General features: G+C 55.7%; 1 protein-coding gene and 1 long non-coding RNA gene across 2 annotated transcripts in view; one reads left to right on the plus strand and one right to left on the minus strand.

Moving 5' to 3' along the window:
• The window catches only part of DLGAP2 (DLG associated protein 2), a 663,652-nt gene extending 659,532 nt beyond the window's left edge, over positions 1–4,120 (plus strand). The window contains exons 16-17 of the mRNA XM_079142912.1: positions 131–283; positions 1,942–4,120. Of these exons, the coding sequence (XP_078999038.1) occupies positions 131–283; positions 1,942–2,160 (372 nt within the window). The 3' untranslated portion in view covers positions 2,161–4,120. The remainder of the gene's footprint in view (positions 1–130; positions 284–1,941) is intronic.
• Positions 4,121–14,807: 10,687 nt separating this feature from the next.
• LOC306660953 lies at positions 14,808–15,709 on the minus strand. Its single transcript, XR_013763800.1, has 3 exons — positions 15,636–15,709; positions 15,572–15,603; positions 14,808–15,507 (listed from the first exon to the last, which is right to left on the minus strand). It is a non-coding gene; the product is annotated as an uncharacterized lncRNA (long non-coding RNA).

Here is a 15,709-nt window from a genome sequence, read left to right on the forward strand (position 1 = left end):
GCACAGGGGAGGCGGGAAGCCCCGGATGGCACAGGGGAGGCGGGGGGCCTCCCCCAGCAGAGGCCCTGGATGGCACAGGGGAAGGAGCAGCCCAGTACATCCCTGGCTCTAAGCTGCCATGTGTCCACAGGACCCCAGTGCCATGCCAAGGCCCACCTCCCAGGACCTGGCCGGCTACTGGGACATGCTGCAGCTGTCCATTGAGGACGTTAGCATGAAGTTCGATGAGCTGCAGCAGCTGAAGCTCAATGACTGGAAGGCGGTGGAGTCGCCTGAGAGAAAGGTACGTGTGCCGTGTGGAGCGCTGTCCCTGTAGGCCTTTAGGGTGGCCTCCTGGCATCCAATCCAAGTGCAGAAGCCGTGTGCTCCCAGCACCACGTGGAGACAGGTCTAGGGCAGCAGCTTAGGGTGGAGTCAGCCCTGCACGTCTCTGTGTACACGCGTGCACAGGTGAGACTGGAGTCGCAGGCACGTGAGGCACAGGGGCTCCTCCCTGCGTGTCTTCACATGGATGGCCCCCAGGCCCCGGCCAGATCCCATGCATGTCTGCAGTCTCACCTCTTCTGGGGATTAATCCTCCCCACCTTTGCTTAGACGGTGGTACTGTGACACTCCCCACAGGGAAGGTGCAGGCCCAGCTGTGCAGGCTCCTCTGCAGCAAGACCTTTGACTGGCTGTCTAGCCAGAGGCAAGGCAGCATCTTGGGCCTCACCGGACAGACGGAGGATGCTGTCTCGGTGGCTGTGTCCACCATGGCCCTAAGACGGGCTGGCGGTGCGCACTCAAGATACTCAGACCTGGGTCCTACTTCTTCAGGAGGGAGCAGCCCCTGCAGAGCCAGGAGATGATCAGCCTGCCCCAGCACTGCAGGAAGCCGTGTGCACTGCAGGAAGGGGTCATGTCTGCTGTTTCTAGACAGACGTTGTAAATTAAAACCAAGCCACACAGAGTCAGTGCAGCATGCTTCTGGGAGGGGAGTTTAACACACAGGCGAGGACAGTGAGCTGAGATTAAAGCACAGGCCACGTGTGTCCTTGCTGCCATCTATAGCTCCCCAGAGGTGCCAGTGGCTTGCTAGGGGGTCCAGGCCAGATGCTGACACGTGGCACTGAGGACCAGTGCTCTCTTGCCAGGTTACAGAGGGGTGTGGGCTGGCACAGGGCACGGACGCCTCAGTGGGATGTCAGTGAGTCTGGCGAGCCTTGGCTTAGTGCTGAGCCAGGCGGGAGGTTGTTCTGCGGAGAGCAAACAGAACTCGCTCACACGCACCCCATTGGCACCACAGTGCTTCCTCCTCCTCTCTGCTCCTCCGTGACTGAGAACTACCATGAGTGTATCTTCCAGGCTGTTCAGAGAGCAATTCCCAAGTAAGAACCAACTCTTGCTGAGGACACAACACCCCCCGGGCAGAACGTGAGCCGCAGGGCCACCCTACAGAGAGGCCCTGCCCCTTCGAGTTTTCCTGCAGTGGGACTGTGGGCCCCACAAGGCTCCTGATCACCTCCTCGCCATAGCCAGCCTTGAAAGGGGCTCTCACAGGAATGTGCCTCTTATAGGGCCGTTTGGAGGCTGCCCAGAGAAGAGGGAAAGGTCTTGATGAGTTATCTTAAGCATCAGAGTCGCTGCTCTGGCCTCCGCCTGTGTGAAGCACCCCCGGAGCGAAGTCAGACAGCAGAGCAGCTCCCCTGCCACGCCCCTAGCGTCAGGCTCCACGGGCCTCAGCCCGTTGCCGTGTCCAAGCCCACGTGGCCAGAGGGAGCAAGACACAGTGCTGCCTGTGTGGGGCATGTGCCAGGAGGACGGGCCTCTCTTGTCACACGCCCCTCCTTGGAGGCAGACTGAGCGGCAGAAGCAGGGCAAACTCGAATCCTCCCGAGAGGGCTGGAGACCTAGGCCCAGACCCAAAGTCTGACCTCGGCTTTGACTTCTGTTGCTTTTCAGGAGGAAAGAAAGGTCCCCCCTCCGATACCAAAGAAGCCCACCAAAGGGAAATTCCCCATCACGAGAGAAAAGTCCTTGGACCTGCCGGACAGACAACGCCAAGAAGCCCGAAGGCGGCTCCTGGCTGCCAAGAGGGCGGCCTCCTTCCGACAGAACTCCACCACCGAGCGCGCAGACAGCATCGAGATCTACATCCCCGAGGCCCAGACCCGGCTCTGAGGATGGCGGCCGCGCTCAGCTGCCGTCTGACACGATGCTTGTACAGGTTATTGCCGACCGGGTAGTTTTTGTCTCATTTCTGCCACTGAATACGCCCCTGCCGTTGTGATTTTGCACCACAGACACAGTGGAACGCTCCCCATGTCTTCGGTTTGCTGAGCTCTGGCAAGGGCCACCTTTGCACCTGACGGGCTGGCTGCGGCCAGCTCCGATGCACGGGCCTGGCGAGGTCTGACTCCCTCTGGTCTCAGAGGACACGCCTCTGGAGATGGAACCCAGCCTACACTTTGTTACTTATATTTTTATAAATCGTGAGATAACTTGGTAAGAACAACAAATAACTACAAATGGGTATCTCACCACTCACGAGCGGCTCTAGACACCCAGCGGAAGGTGCTACAGCGCCAAGCGCAGGAGAGACAGATCCACTTCCCTCGTCGCCGACCTCAAGTCACTTTCCCGAGCCCAGCTGACCATCGCCCTCACTGCCGCCCTTTCCCGCTACCACGGGCAGAAGCGTAGGTTCCCCGTGCGGAGTCCATGGTGATGAGAAGGGGTCTCTCCAACCTCGGAGCTCCCCGCCCTGTGCCCCCCAAAGCCCAGGAGATTCCAAGTCTGACCTCGAGGAGCACCCGGCACAGCATCTACATGTTCAAAAATAAACCAACATCCCTTCCCGAGGCTGCGAGGCGCGGCAGGGACGGAGTTCAAGAAGGCCGGGAGTGAGAGAAGAAGCGACGTGGCATTCTTTATTCCTTTGTATCACAAAACATGACACCGAGCACTTTCTTTAGGTCACCACTTACGCTACATGTGATTTTTTTTTATCTCTGTAGATGCATTCTCAAATTGCTCTATCAGTTGGCTTTTCCAGGGTGTCCTTAAAACAAAAACGAAGTTTGCTTGTTTAAATGACAGTTGTGATGTTGTGAAAAGTATAGGAATACGGATGTGGGTGGTAAGTATATCGCAGTTTAAATGGTAAAGAAGAAATGTAGTTTACACTTGTATTTTTCCAGAATTCTCTCGTCCTATGCAGTATCGCTGAAGAACAGACTTCTTGCCTGTGTTAGACATGAAGGGGGAAGGGTCACATGTGGTGATGTCGAGCTGTGGGATTTAAGACAAGGGTTATTAGCTTGCAGGACTCTGATGGGTGCCAGAGGAGAGTAGCAGTGACTCTGGTCAGGGGCCTCCGTGTGCAGCTAAACGCAGACACAGCGGTGACCGCTGCCCGGCTGGCCTGCTGTATCCACTCAGAGGCCATCAGAGGAGAGCCCATTCGAGTCCCCGCTGGATCCCAGCCTCAGAGCTGGCGCACTCCGCGGCGCAGGCAGGATTGCCACCTAAGACGTCTCCACCCCAGCGCCAGTCTCCTGCTCACGCCAGCCATAGAGGAGCGCCCTGGAGGCCCCTAGCACTTTGTTCTCTCCGGATTCGCACTTTAGAGCCCGGCCTGGGGTGGGCTGGTGAGGCGGCCGCGCAGGCGGGGCTTCGGGAAGACGGTCCCTTCCTCTCCCTGGTAGTCTACATTCCACTACGCATGGGGTTCCCTGGGCGCAGCTGATATTAAAGCATGTTGAGCTGCAGAGTTTTGCTTTTTTAAAGCTGAGTAGTTAAGAATTCCCTGTAAGAACAAAACCCTGTAAGGTGAGCCTCAGATCTGGTATATATTTTACCAAACAGCCTTAAAATATATTTGGAAGCAAAAATCAGTACGAATGTATATCCTTGAAAAATGCAAAAAAAAAAATTCCCTGAAATATTCTTCTATAACTGAATCCTGTTTCCCCAGTGTTCAAAGCGTTTTCTACCTAAATAAATACCTAAATCCTGAACAGTGTACAATAACGATGCTTCTTCCTATGCTCACTCGCTCTGTTAAAAGCAAGTGTATTTGTAAGTATTGGCCTTTTAGACGTTCACAACAACGTGCTGCCCAGAGGAAGCACCATTTAGAAGTGACCGCAGTCAAGCAGGATGGGCATGTACGCCCCGCCTCTCCTGAAGACCACTGGGCTTCATCTCATTTCCTTGACCTGCTCGAAATACACAGAAGCTTGTCGCAGCATGGGGTGACGGCTGTCTGTCTTAGATCCCGGATGCCACGGCCCCTGCCCGGGCGAAGTGTGCCCGGACTTGGGTTGACTTTATGTTTCTGGTACGCTCTGCTACTTGACGACCCCCAGAAGCCTTGGCCCAACACCCCTGGGGGGTCCATCAGGCTGCCACAGCGGTCACAGACTCGAGGTAGAGAACGTGCCCCTGTGCAGTTCACTAGTTCCAAAGACAAGGCCACGGTGGACACACCTGCTGCTAGGCCTAACAGAGGGTCACCCGCTCATGGCCCCTGGCGAGGGCAGGACCTCCTGCAGGTGACATTCCATCGTGGGCCCAGAGGAGAAGCCATGTTTGTGTGAAGAAATGAGACTCTGGTGTTCCCACCCCGGGCGGGAGGCATACCACATAGGCATCCCGTGTCCTCTTCCTACTGTGTTTGGGACACGGTTTTAGCAGAAGACTGAGGATGGATGGAGGCTGCTGCTGAGGACCACCCCAGGCACATCCCAGGACGTGCCCTGAAGCCCACGCTCCTGGAGGGCAGCAGCTGCTGGGCGACTGGGGAGGAACCATCTGGCACCAAGGCTGGCGGCCTGTGCCAAGCCTCTGTGGGCTCCCAGAAACTCCCAGAGGCAAGACTCAGTCCGTGGAACAGGACCCAGCAGAGGGCGAGTGCCCGCGAGTCCCTGGTGTGGCCGCCATGTCTTCCTCTGCCAACTTAGATCGACATCCCAAGAACATTCGGAAAGCCTCTGGGTGCAATGTGGTCCATGCCCCCAACTCCACTCCAGTCCTGAAGATCTCACATCACACACTAATGGAAGGCGTGCTATTAGAAAAAATGCAAATTACATTCTGGTTGCATTCTGGTCTTTTTAAAACTAAAAAAATCAAAACAAGATCAGTGACCTTCACAGTAGAGGAATCTCTGCTTGCCAGCCCTTGTGAGCTGGCCAAGTCTGGGGTGGGACACCTTGCAGCACACACAGGCTGGGTTGGGTTCTCCGTCCAGGGTCTGGGAGGGTCTGGGCTCCCGTTTGCCATCTTGGTCTTTGCCCTCTCGGTGCCATGTTAAGCGACACCATTGGCCACACCTGAGCTCTAAGGGGTGCTCTGCCCAGCCCAGGAGGCAAGGCTCCTGGGAAGCCCCGTGCTGCAGAGGCCCCTCACCACCCGCAGCGACCCGAGCGCTCTCTCCAGGACGGCTGTCTGGTTGGGGTCCAGCTTTGGTGGTGAGTGGGCGCAGGAGACACACCTGCTCAGGTGTGTCAGCGGGTCTCTGCTGCGGGCAGTGGCGCCCTCAGACTCTGGCTGTCCTCTCATTCCTGAAGGGTCAGAAGCCAGGAGCCAACTCCGGGAGACCTGGGGCTAGTGTGGTTGCTTTCTTTGGGGAAGGGCGCACAGGCCCGAGGGAGTCCTGATGGTGCCCCAGGATGTCCAGAGGGACAGAAGTTGCCTCGTGCACATCTGCCAGGTTCAGGCTGAACTCAGTCAGCTACAGGACAGAGACGACCCTGGTCCCTCCATCTTGGAGGGAGAGGCAGGAACAGCGTGGGTGTGGGAGTCACCTGGCCCGGCGTGAGCAGCCCCCAGAGCAGAGACGCCCTCCCCCAGGGCCACGGCCACGTCAACTCCTCCACATGTGTTCACTTCCCAGCCGCCCTCTTTCAAACCTTGGCCTTTGTATTTTCTTCTTAACATACTAATAAGGTCGTTTAAGATGAAAAACCTTACTGGGATCGTTCTATAGTTTTTATAGTTTTCAAACTCTACTTCCTTGGAACGTCCAAGGGTTCCCCTGTTTTTATCTGCATTTTTATTTACCTTTTATTGTAGGTCTGGGTCAAACTCAGGTTCCCAGCCTTGAAAATGACATGACATACACCAGGAGGCCGGGAAGGTGGCCAGTGTCTGGGCAGTGAGTGTCTTCAGCCAGGCAGTGCAGCAATGGCTTCTGCCGCATCTCACACCCCTCCATCTAAATCGACAGGCTCCAAGCAGACCCCTGCCCCGCAGAGAGGCCCACCTGCTGTCCTCCAGGCAGAGCTGCAGTTGGTGTTGGGCAGCAGGAGTCCCAGAGGGGCAGGTCTGACGCTTCGGGCAGATGCCCCCAGCACAGTGCAGCCGCAGAACATGTTGGGAATGTGGGAGGCGCTGCCAGGAGCCCCTGGGCAGTGGATCAAGCTGCCTGCTTTCATTCAGGCCTGGCCAGGGGCCTGTGGTCAGGTGGAGCCTGTGTCTACCTCTGCAGACAGCGCGGCACACCAAGTCCCGAGCTCTGGGAAACAGGCAGACGGGTAGGGCATTCTCAGGGCTTGCACCCTCACCCCTGATGTGTCCGCAGCTCTGCGCGGGGTGCTGCTAAAGTCAAGGAGGGCACAACCAGGAGACAGGCCGGGGGAGGGAGCGCAGAGACATGCCTGTGGGCATGAGGTGGGAAGAGGCATGGAGGTCTGGAGGCGGAGGCGTGACCTGAGGGCCAGTCTGCCCTCCTGCTGCCTTTGGCTTGCATTTCTAGAACAGAACCGAGCCCAACCGGACGGAGGCAATGTTTCACCCTCACGCAGCTCAGCTGCCTCCAGATGGAATGTGTGGTGTCAGCCCACGCTTCACAGTGAAGAAACCCACCTGCCCTGGAAGCAGAGAGAGAGCGGGGCTCTGCAGACGCAGGCACTGCGCTGTGGACTCCCGGATTCCAGCTTCTCCACTTGCTCTCCTGCACGCCTGGAGGTGTGGCGCAGCCCGTGGGCGTGGCCGTGGGCATGGTCGTGGCCGTGGGCACGGCCCGTGGGATGCTATGAGAAACAGACTTTCCCTCCTGCCACTTGGAAAGAGGCCTGAGCCTTTTAAGCACTAAAAGAAATTATTTCAAGTTTCAATCTAAACTCAGCTGACGACTTTGTTGCAGAGGAAATGTTGGTTACCTATTATAAAATTCCTTTTTAGCAAATTTTGTGTATACACGAGCCAAGGTAGCAAAGGCCCACCTCCCGCCTCCTCAGACCCCAGGTGGCTCTTCATCATTGGTGCTTCTTACAACCCTGAAGACCTGGCAGCCAAGCCTTCCTGCTCGTGCCAGGGAGAGCGGGCACGGGAACGGTGTGCCAGGCTTCTGTACGGACTGATCTCTCGCCAGCAGCCTGGCCTCCAGCAGCCTGGCCTCCACGGGGCGCGTGCGGCTCACGTCTGTGAGAACGGTGAAGGGCGCTCTGGGCTGGCTGTGCACTCTGGTCCACCCCCAACCCACCACCACGGCCAGGCCCATCACCCTGATGAGGTAGTCAGGTCACTTTCCAAGGGCTCAGCATGAATGTCTCCCTCCCGCCTCTTTCCAGCTGGTTTGCTGAATTCAAAAGGTTCCCCCAACAGGTAATAAGACCTGGGCTACTTGGTTCTCTTCTTTCTGCATCGGGAAGCCGCTGTTGTCTGTTACAGGCCTTCCTGTCGGCCAACCACCCACCCTCACACCGCAGGCTAGAATGCCCAGGTGTAGACTGAAGACTGAGTTAGTCACCTCCCGTGGAAGTCCAGGAATGCTAGAGCAGGGAACTAGCAGTTTAGTCAGAGCTTAAAACAAAAGCATATAAATATATATGTGTGTGCGTGCGTGTGTGTAAATAAATGTACATATGAGATCACCAAACACGAGTGGGTGCCAAGCCCCACGTGTGCATGGCCACACCTCTGGGTACTCTTTCATGGAACTCTTCCTCGTGTTGGACGGTTCTTTGGTAAATCCTCTGTAGCGCATGCAGCACGCCCACCTGAATGAGCTGGACCCCGGTCCTCTCCACAACACCACCTTCCCTATCAGAGTGCTGATCATGGCTTTAAGGCTTCTAAGACTTTTTTTTTTTTTTTTTTAGTTTCTTTTCCCCATAACATTTTTCCACTCGCAGCCAATTGTAAGAAAAACACGTGCACCATTTGCTCCAAAACCCCGCTTCGATAATGCCTCTTTCATTTGATTTCTGAATTGCTGATGTTTGTCTCCTGTACATAGTTCTGCAATTAAATATTTTTGAGAAAAGTAATGTTCACTTTTTATTGGAGTGAATTCCTGTGTTATTTTAAACTCAGAAAAGTTACACCGACCAAAGAGCTTTGTCAAGGAGAACCAACCGCGCCCTTCTTCCCTGTGTGTTCCGTGTTGGAATGCCCTCGGTCCCTTGTTCACTGGAAAGTGGCCCCCAGGGCTGAGGCGTAATGTGGGGCCAACACGAGGTACCCAGTAGAATGGTTCCAAAATTAGTGGATGCTATGGCGCTTAGTTCTGGTGGCTCATGCTCCTCCGATTGCAATGGAAGGGACGCATCCAAGGGTCACACTGCCCGTGCAGGAACTGGTTGCAGTGAGGTGGGTGATGCCTAAGCTGCCCAGCGAGGTGCAAGCCACGTCCTTGGGTGGACCTGGGGCCGCCCCTGTGTGGCCAGGCTCCCTGCCTGCAGCGGCTTGGAGCCCTGCTGCCCTTCCTGCCCACTGCCAGTTGCCCTGACAGAGATTGCTTTCGCAAGGCCATCCCTACCTACCCCCTCTCAGAGGGACATCACTGCAGGTAGCTCCCTCCCCTCCCAACCCCCAGGCTGCAGCCAGACCGCCTCGCTGGGCCGCCCTCCCTGGCATCAGCACATTGGGACAGAGCTTCCTGCCTGGTCTCTGCCCCCCCCCCCGGCTCCGGCCTGGACGAAGTTCGGAGTGGGATGACAGAGACACAGGTGAAGAGAAGAACAGAGAGCACAGGCAAGGCCACCTTCCAACTCCCCCGTGAGACTCGCTCAGTTTGCTGAGCATTCCTACCAGGAGTTGGTCTGTACGTGTGAATTCTAGCGCGAGAGGACCGTCAGGGAAAGGAACCCACTGCAGTCCTTCAGTCCAGCGCCCAGGGCTGCCTTCACCATCCACCAACGGTTTCAGTCAAGAATTGAGCTGAGGACACATGGCTGCCAGGCTGAGGATGCATGCTGGCGCCTTTGTCTCGCTGTGGCGCCTTCTAAACAGCAAACATGAAAAGCTTTGCAACTTCTCTTTTTTAACCCATGGTCCTTCAGGGAAGCTTGGTTTAGCTGAACGTCATTTGGAACTTTGTCCTTTGATCCACGTATGATTTAACAGTATTTTCTGGAAGTCAGTAGAAGTGCTCAGAAACTCACGTGATACTCCTCTGCAGTCACCACAGAACAACTCAAAGTTTCTAGAGCCTTTTGAGTGAAAGCCACAAGACAGATGTATGGGAACTTCCACTTCCTCATGCGTCATGGTGGCACTTAGATTCTGCCAAGGGCAAGCCTGGGGCTGGGGTGGCCCAGCGGCCAGATGCTCTCCTGGCCTGCACCAAGCCTTGGGCTCCGTCCCCACATGAGAGAGAGAGAGAGAGAGAGATGACGGATATCAGAAATGAAGAAGAAAACCTTGCTAGTGATCCAGTGTTACTGATCACGCAATGCCTCTGATTAACAACTTCCATGAAAAGGACCAAGCCCTGGAAGACAACCCAACAGAGCTCACACGAGGAGAAACAGGTATCTGAATAGGCCTAGGTCTATTAAAGACAGCCGTTTAATACTTGACGAACTTCCAAAATAGAAAGCACCAGGATGCATGGGTTCACTGGGGAATTCTACCAAATATTTAAAGAAGACATTCTGTCGATTCTCTGCAGTCTCCTTCAAAAAAGAGAAGCAGAAGGAACACTCCCTAACTCACCTGTGAGGTGGCGTGTCCCTTATGCCAGCCAGAGATGCTGCAGGAAAGGAAAGCTCAAACCCACGTCTCATGAGCATGATGCACGTCTCCTCACCGACTCTCGGCAAATCCAGTCCAGCAATGTGTAGAAATCATCACGCCCCACAACCCTTTGGGGCTCACCCAGGTGTGCCAGGCTGGTTCAACATCCGAAAACCAATTCAGCGTGCCACCACATTCACAGGCCGAAGAAGACGGATCACATAACCGCATCGATAGAGCAGGAAAAGCATCCGACAGAACCCAGCACGTTCACAGTGGAAACGCAGCACCCGGGGCCAGCAGGGACTCCCTGCAGAAGCCACGCCAACACGCCAGATCACGAGGTCAGGGCGAGGCGGGGCTGGCTCCCCACTCAGCATCACCCGGAGCCCTGGTGACCACAGCAAGGCAGGAAAGGGCAGTGAGAGGCACAGACAGGGAAGAGAAATGAAAGGAAGAGAAGTTGAATTTCACTCAGTTAAAACCCTCTCTGTGAAGGCTGTTCAGAGAAGGAAAGGACAAGCTACAGACCAAGACGGACACTCACAGGACACTCACCTGACAGAAGACTATCATCCAAAAAATGCAAAGAGCCGTGAACAGTAAGAAAACAACACAGTTTTTAAAAAAATGGCAAAGACCTGAAGAGACACCTTGCACAGAAGCTCTGTGGGTGGAAAGCGCGTGAAAAGACGCCCCTCACGGCGCCATGGAGGAACACAGACCAAAGCAGCGTAGTTCCGGGACTCGTGTGGGAAAGGCTGATGGCAAGATAGCGGGCAGGCCTCACACACCACCGCTGGGCGTGGGCGCGGGCTAGGCACGCACCGAAGTCACCAGCGCACAGGCGGTGGGGGCCGGACCTTGGTCCCACAGGACTCCTGGCAGACCTCGGGCGGGCTGCCGGCTCCTGGGCGTTGGCGTGGGAGGTCTTACCGACGGAAGCAGCAGTGCCCGCACTGCTCCATCTGAAGACGCACGCCATTTGCGGGCCGTCCAGCAGTAGGCCTGGAAACACCGACAAAGAGCAGTCCTGACCTTCACACCGGTGACCAGGCCGGTGCCATCGACGCTCAGAACCTTCCAGTTGTCCCTTGATCCAGTAGTCGTGCTTCATGGTGTCCACCCGGGGTGAGCTGGACAGGTGCACGCAGGTGTTCGTGGGGGCTTTCTTCAAAGCGGACACAATGGTCAGCTCTGAGACACCCTTCAGTGGGCAAAGACGATGACAGCATGGCGCATGCTGTGCTAGGAGGGAAAGAGCTGCAGGGCCCGGGAAGACCACAAGCCCCAGCAACCGCTCTGAAAAGCCGCTCCCCTGATTCCAACCACTGGACTGCTCGCCAAAGGCAAAACCAGGAGCTGGCGAAAAGCCCGGGGTAGTGGGAGGGAGGACGCACAGGTGCAGCACAGGGGACGTGGGGCAGTGATGCCATGGTGATGGGCACAGGGACACTGGCATCTGTCAAACCGCAGACTGTACAGAAGGGAAAGCAAAGAACCCAGGCGAATGTGCAAACCCTTGTCCAGGGCGATGCCTCAGCTGTGGGCCACCGAGTGCCATGGGCACCACCCCACACACACGCACAAACCCTCGTCCACAACGATGCCTCCACGGTGGGCCACCGCTCGTGGTCCTCCTCACTGTGTGACCCCGGGCGGCGCCTGGTGGACGGCTGCCCTGAAGGGTCTGTCCCAAGCCAAGCCCATACCTGCTTCTAACCCTTCCCACGTGAAAACCTGGAAATTACTACATCACCCTGAGCAGATGGCTTTTGCTAATTGGCTTATGATCCAATCCTGAACCTTCTGAGGGTAAGATTATTTAATGGCTCTTTGTATCTCTGGCTCCAACAAGAGTGTATTGCTGAATTCATACGACATTCTCAGGTACCCTTTGGAAGACAGACTGGATGGACACAGCCCACATCCTCGGTGTGTCCGGCATTGAGTCAATCAATATTCTTTCAAAGACATTTATGTACTGGGCACTATGCTCAAAATACTGTAGTTGTTTCTTTGTTTTTGTTTTTGTTTTTTAAGTCATGAACCCACCAGGTATGGTGGCGCATGCTTGTGATCCCAGCAACTTGGGAGGCTGAGACAGCAGCATCTCAAGTTCAAGGCCAGCCTGGGCAACTTAGCCAGAACCTGTTTCAAAATAAAAAATAAAAAGGACTGGGATATAGCTCAGTGGTAGAGCAGCCCTGGGTTCGATCCTCAGTACAAAACAAAACAAAACAAAAAAAGTCATGATCCCTGCCCTTGTGTCCAGTACCTGGCAGAAGCTCAGCTCTGAAGCAGGGCCTGGCCATGGATCGCTGCAGACATCCTTTTACTTATCTACAAGGCAATGAGTTAGCTGTGGCTGTCTGTTCCATGCTGATGAGACGGGGGCTACAGACAAAGGACTTACTACTCTCCATCCAGGAAACAGAACCAAGCAGCACGTCACATGGCCCCCTTTGCCCGGGGCCAGGGGTAGAGATATGGCCAATACACCACAGGACGTGTGCTGGGCTCGAGTCACAGCCAAGGGACACTAGCCTCGGGTCCACTGTTCCACAGTGAGGAGGTCCGACCTCGTCTAGAGGGAATGTGGCCTGGTCCCTCAAGGCCACCTCGCTGCAAGTACATTCCAGGAAGTGGTCCTGGGAAGCGCAGGTGGACACTGCATTCTTGGTGCACCTGAGACCCTGAGGAACAGGGCTGATCGGAGCTGTCCTCCACAACAGCCACGAACTTTGTTCTGAAACCAGAGACAGGCCGTGCCCGGACTGATGGAGCCAGGCAGGTCCTGGTGACATCTCCTTAGCCCCGCTCCACGTGGCCTCGTCCTGGCTCAGACCCCACTGCACCCTGGCGCACACCACCCTTCCTGCCTCGCTGCGGGCTTGGTACAGCTGCAGCCTGGCACTGGCCACTGTGATCAGGCCATGCAGCAGGAGGGCCAGAGTGGTTCCTGGGCCAGCGGGCCAGACCCGAGCGCCCCCCCAGGAGAGCAGAGGGCTCCCCACACAGCAGCCCCTCATCAGCACTAGAACCCAGTTCCAGGGAATCTCGAGGCCTCTCTCCAGCTGCTCAGAGCTTCACATCCAGCCTGTGAAGAGGCTGCTCGCTCACTAAGGAGAGAGCCTGGAATTCCAAAAAGTAAACAAGTAAACCATTGCAAAGGCTTAGCTATCGTAAGAGCTTATTTTAACTGTATCAGAGAAGAACATGATTTCATAGGATATCCAATAAACCAGCATTCTGGAGGCTTCTGCCTCCCTAATCCACCTAGCCTAATCCAATCTAGCAATGGCCCTGTGAGATGCCCTCGGGTCATCTCTATCTGAAGCATGACTACTGGAAGCTTCCAGAGGTGAGGCGGGGGTTGGCTCTTTGCATTTAATTCCCTGCACATTCTCAACTCTAAAGGGCTGGGCTGCCTCCCAAGGATAATCGTGAGAAGTCGCTCAGGGATTCTTCATTTGAATCAAGTAACTGGCATCTGCAGGTCTGTTTACGGATCTCTGCTCCCAGGCTGCAGAAACAGGTTTGCTTCTGAAGCTGAGCATAGCTGATCACAGCCGGCGGAGGGCATTTTCAGCCTCAGGCAGGAGAAAGGGGGCTACTAATTGGTCGCCCTTGACAGCTCTGCGGCCAGAGTTCCTTGAAAGAGAGCGCCATGCCCATGTGGGGAAGCAGAGCTCACCTCCTGCTTGCAGGAAGCAAGAGCTGTGCAGTAGTGCGATTCCGCACTGGCTCCCAGGGTAACAATCACCTAAAGCCAGCATCACTTCCATCTTGTTCAAGAATGTTGACTAAACAGGGATCAGGACAACAACATGGCCTTTCTGGAGGTAAGCGGTTTAATACAAGCCACCAGTTACAGCTGCTCTGTTGAATATGAGGTACCTGTTATCTCCTGTTACAAGCGATTCTCCTCTGAACTGACGGGCTTCGACTCAGAAAGAAAACTCCGGGCTGGATGGATAGGGAAATCAGCATGGCGCTCAGAGCAGGAAATAACTGAGATCCTTTAACCTCAACCTCCCCGCGCCTGGTGCCAAGGACATCTGCTTGTGCCAAGGACAAGAGCTTCCTCCAGCAGGGCCGAGTGGTGGGTGTGGGGCCACAGAGGAGACCAGCAGCACCATGCTGTCTGGGTCTGGCTGGCAACGTCCACAGAAGCTTCTGTGTTCTGCGACCCCAGGTTCAGTTCTTATTTTCAGTCATTAGGTAATCTGATTGTTTGGAGCCCACTTGCATGTTTCAAGACAGACAAAGACATAGAGAAAGAAGGGAGGAGACACATCATTTAAATTGGGAAAAAATGGGAAATGTGTAAATAACATCTGTTTTCCATTTGCCCCTAGTCAGTGCTTGGCCTCAAAGTCGGAGGTTAGCGAGAACTGTTTCCTACTGTTGACTGGTTTGTCTGGGGCGCGACTCAAGGAATGGTGTGGGCTGAAATAAATCTGACCCAGAGCACACCTGCCCTGCCTGAGGGAGCTGGCTCCTGCTGTAGCTCCCACACCCCTGCAAAACCTCTGTCCACGAGAAGCAAGCCCGCCCGACTCCACCCAGGACCCTGCCCCGCGACGCCAATGGCTCCTTGACTGGTCTGTTACCACAGTTGGAGAACATTCAGGTCTGGACTCAGGTTTCTCTGCCCAGGTTCAGCTGAGCAATCAGAGTGACCTCTAATCTGTGATGCTAAGCGCCCAGCACATTCACGGCCTGATTCAGTAGCAGGGTTAAAACGGAACAAAGCCGCCCCTACCCCGTTTCCCCCCAGCTGGATGCAGAAGCCTCGCTCCACCAGGTGCCTGCCAGGAGGGAGACGAAGCTTGCTGCAGGCAGGCAGCCAGCCCTCAGCCATCGCTGAGATGTTTCACATGTGATGATTGACATCCAAGTGAACATTAGCTGGCAAAGACAACAGAAGGAGAGATGACCCAAATCCCAGAGAAAAATACCGGCATAGAAACAGACCATGGAAACCCCTCGGGGGGACGCCACCAGGGGCCTTCGCTAAGAAGGTGTGAGACCCCACTCAAGGGCCCAGTGAGCAGATGGACCAGAACAGAATGGTAGCGAGAGAATCGAGTGGGAGTTCCAGACGTGAAACACGCGGGGCTGAGGGCGGGAAATCCTTGCTTGCTGTGCATGGCAGAGAGGACGAGGAAGCAGATGGAGGCCAGGGAATCACACAGCCCAGGACACAGACACACAGAGAGCCAGCGGTGAGGCAGGGCAGAGGGCACCTGGGCCAGGTGAGCAGGTGCAGCTGGGTGGAACAAGGGCCCTAGAGGAGGAGAGTGGGGGAGAAGGCGTGAGGAGGCAGAAACCAATGGCCCTGGAGGCCTGGGGAGACAGAGACCTTCAGCCCCGGAGGCACGGGGGAGACAGAGACCTTCAGCCCTGGAGGCACAAGGAGACAGAGACCTTCAGCCCTGGAGGCACGGGGAGACAGAGACCTTCAGCCCTGGAGGCACGGGGAGACAGAGACCTTCAGCCCTGGAGGCCCGGGGGAGACAGAGACCTTCAGCCCTGGAGGCCCGGGGAGACAGAGACCTTCAGCCCTGGAGGCACAAGGAGACAGAGACCTTCAGCCCTGGAGGCACAAGGAGACAGAGACCTTCAGCCCTGGAGGCCTGGGGAGACAGAGACCTTCAGCCCTGGAGGCACAGGGAGACAGAGACCTTCAGCCCTGGAGGAGTCCTGTGAATGCTCAGATGGGGAAGTGTTGGGCTCACATCTGGACCACCTTGGTGAA

Source organism: Sciurus vulgaris (assembly GCF_902686455.1).
Source record: "Sciurus vulgaris genome assembly, chromosome: 5".
Classification (NCBI taxonomy): Eukaryota; Metazoa; Chordata; class Mammalia; order Rodentia; family Sciuridae; genus Sciurus; species Sciurus vulgaris.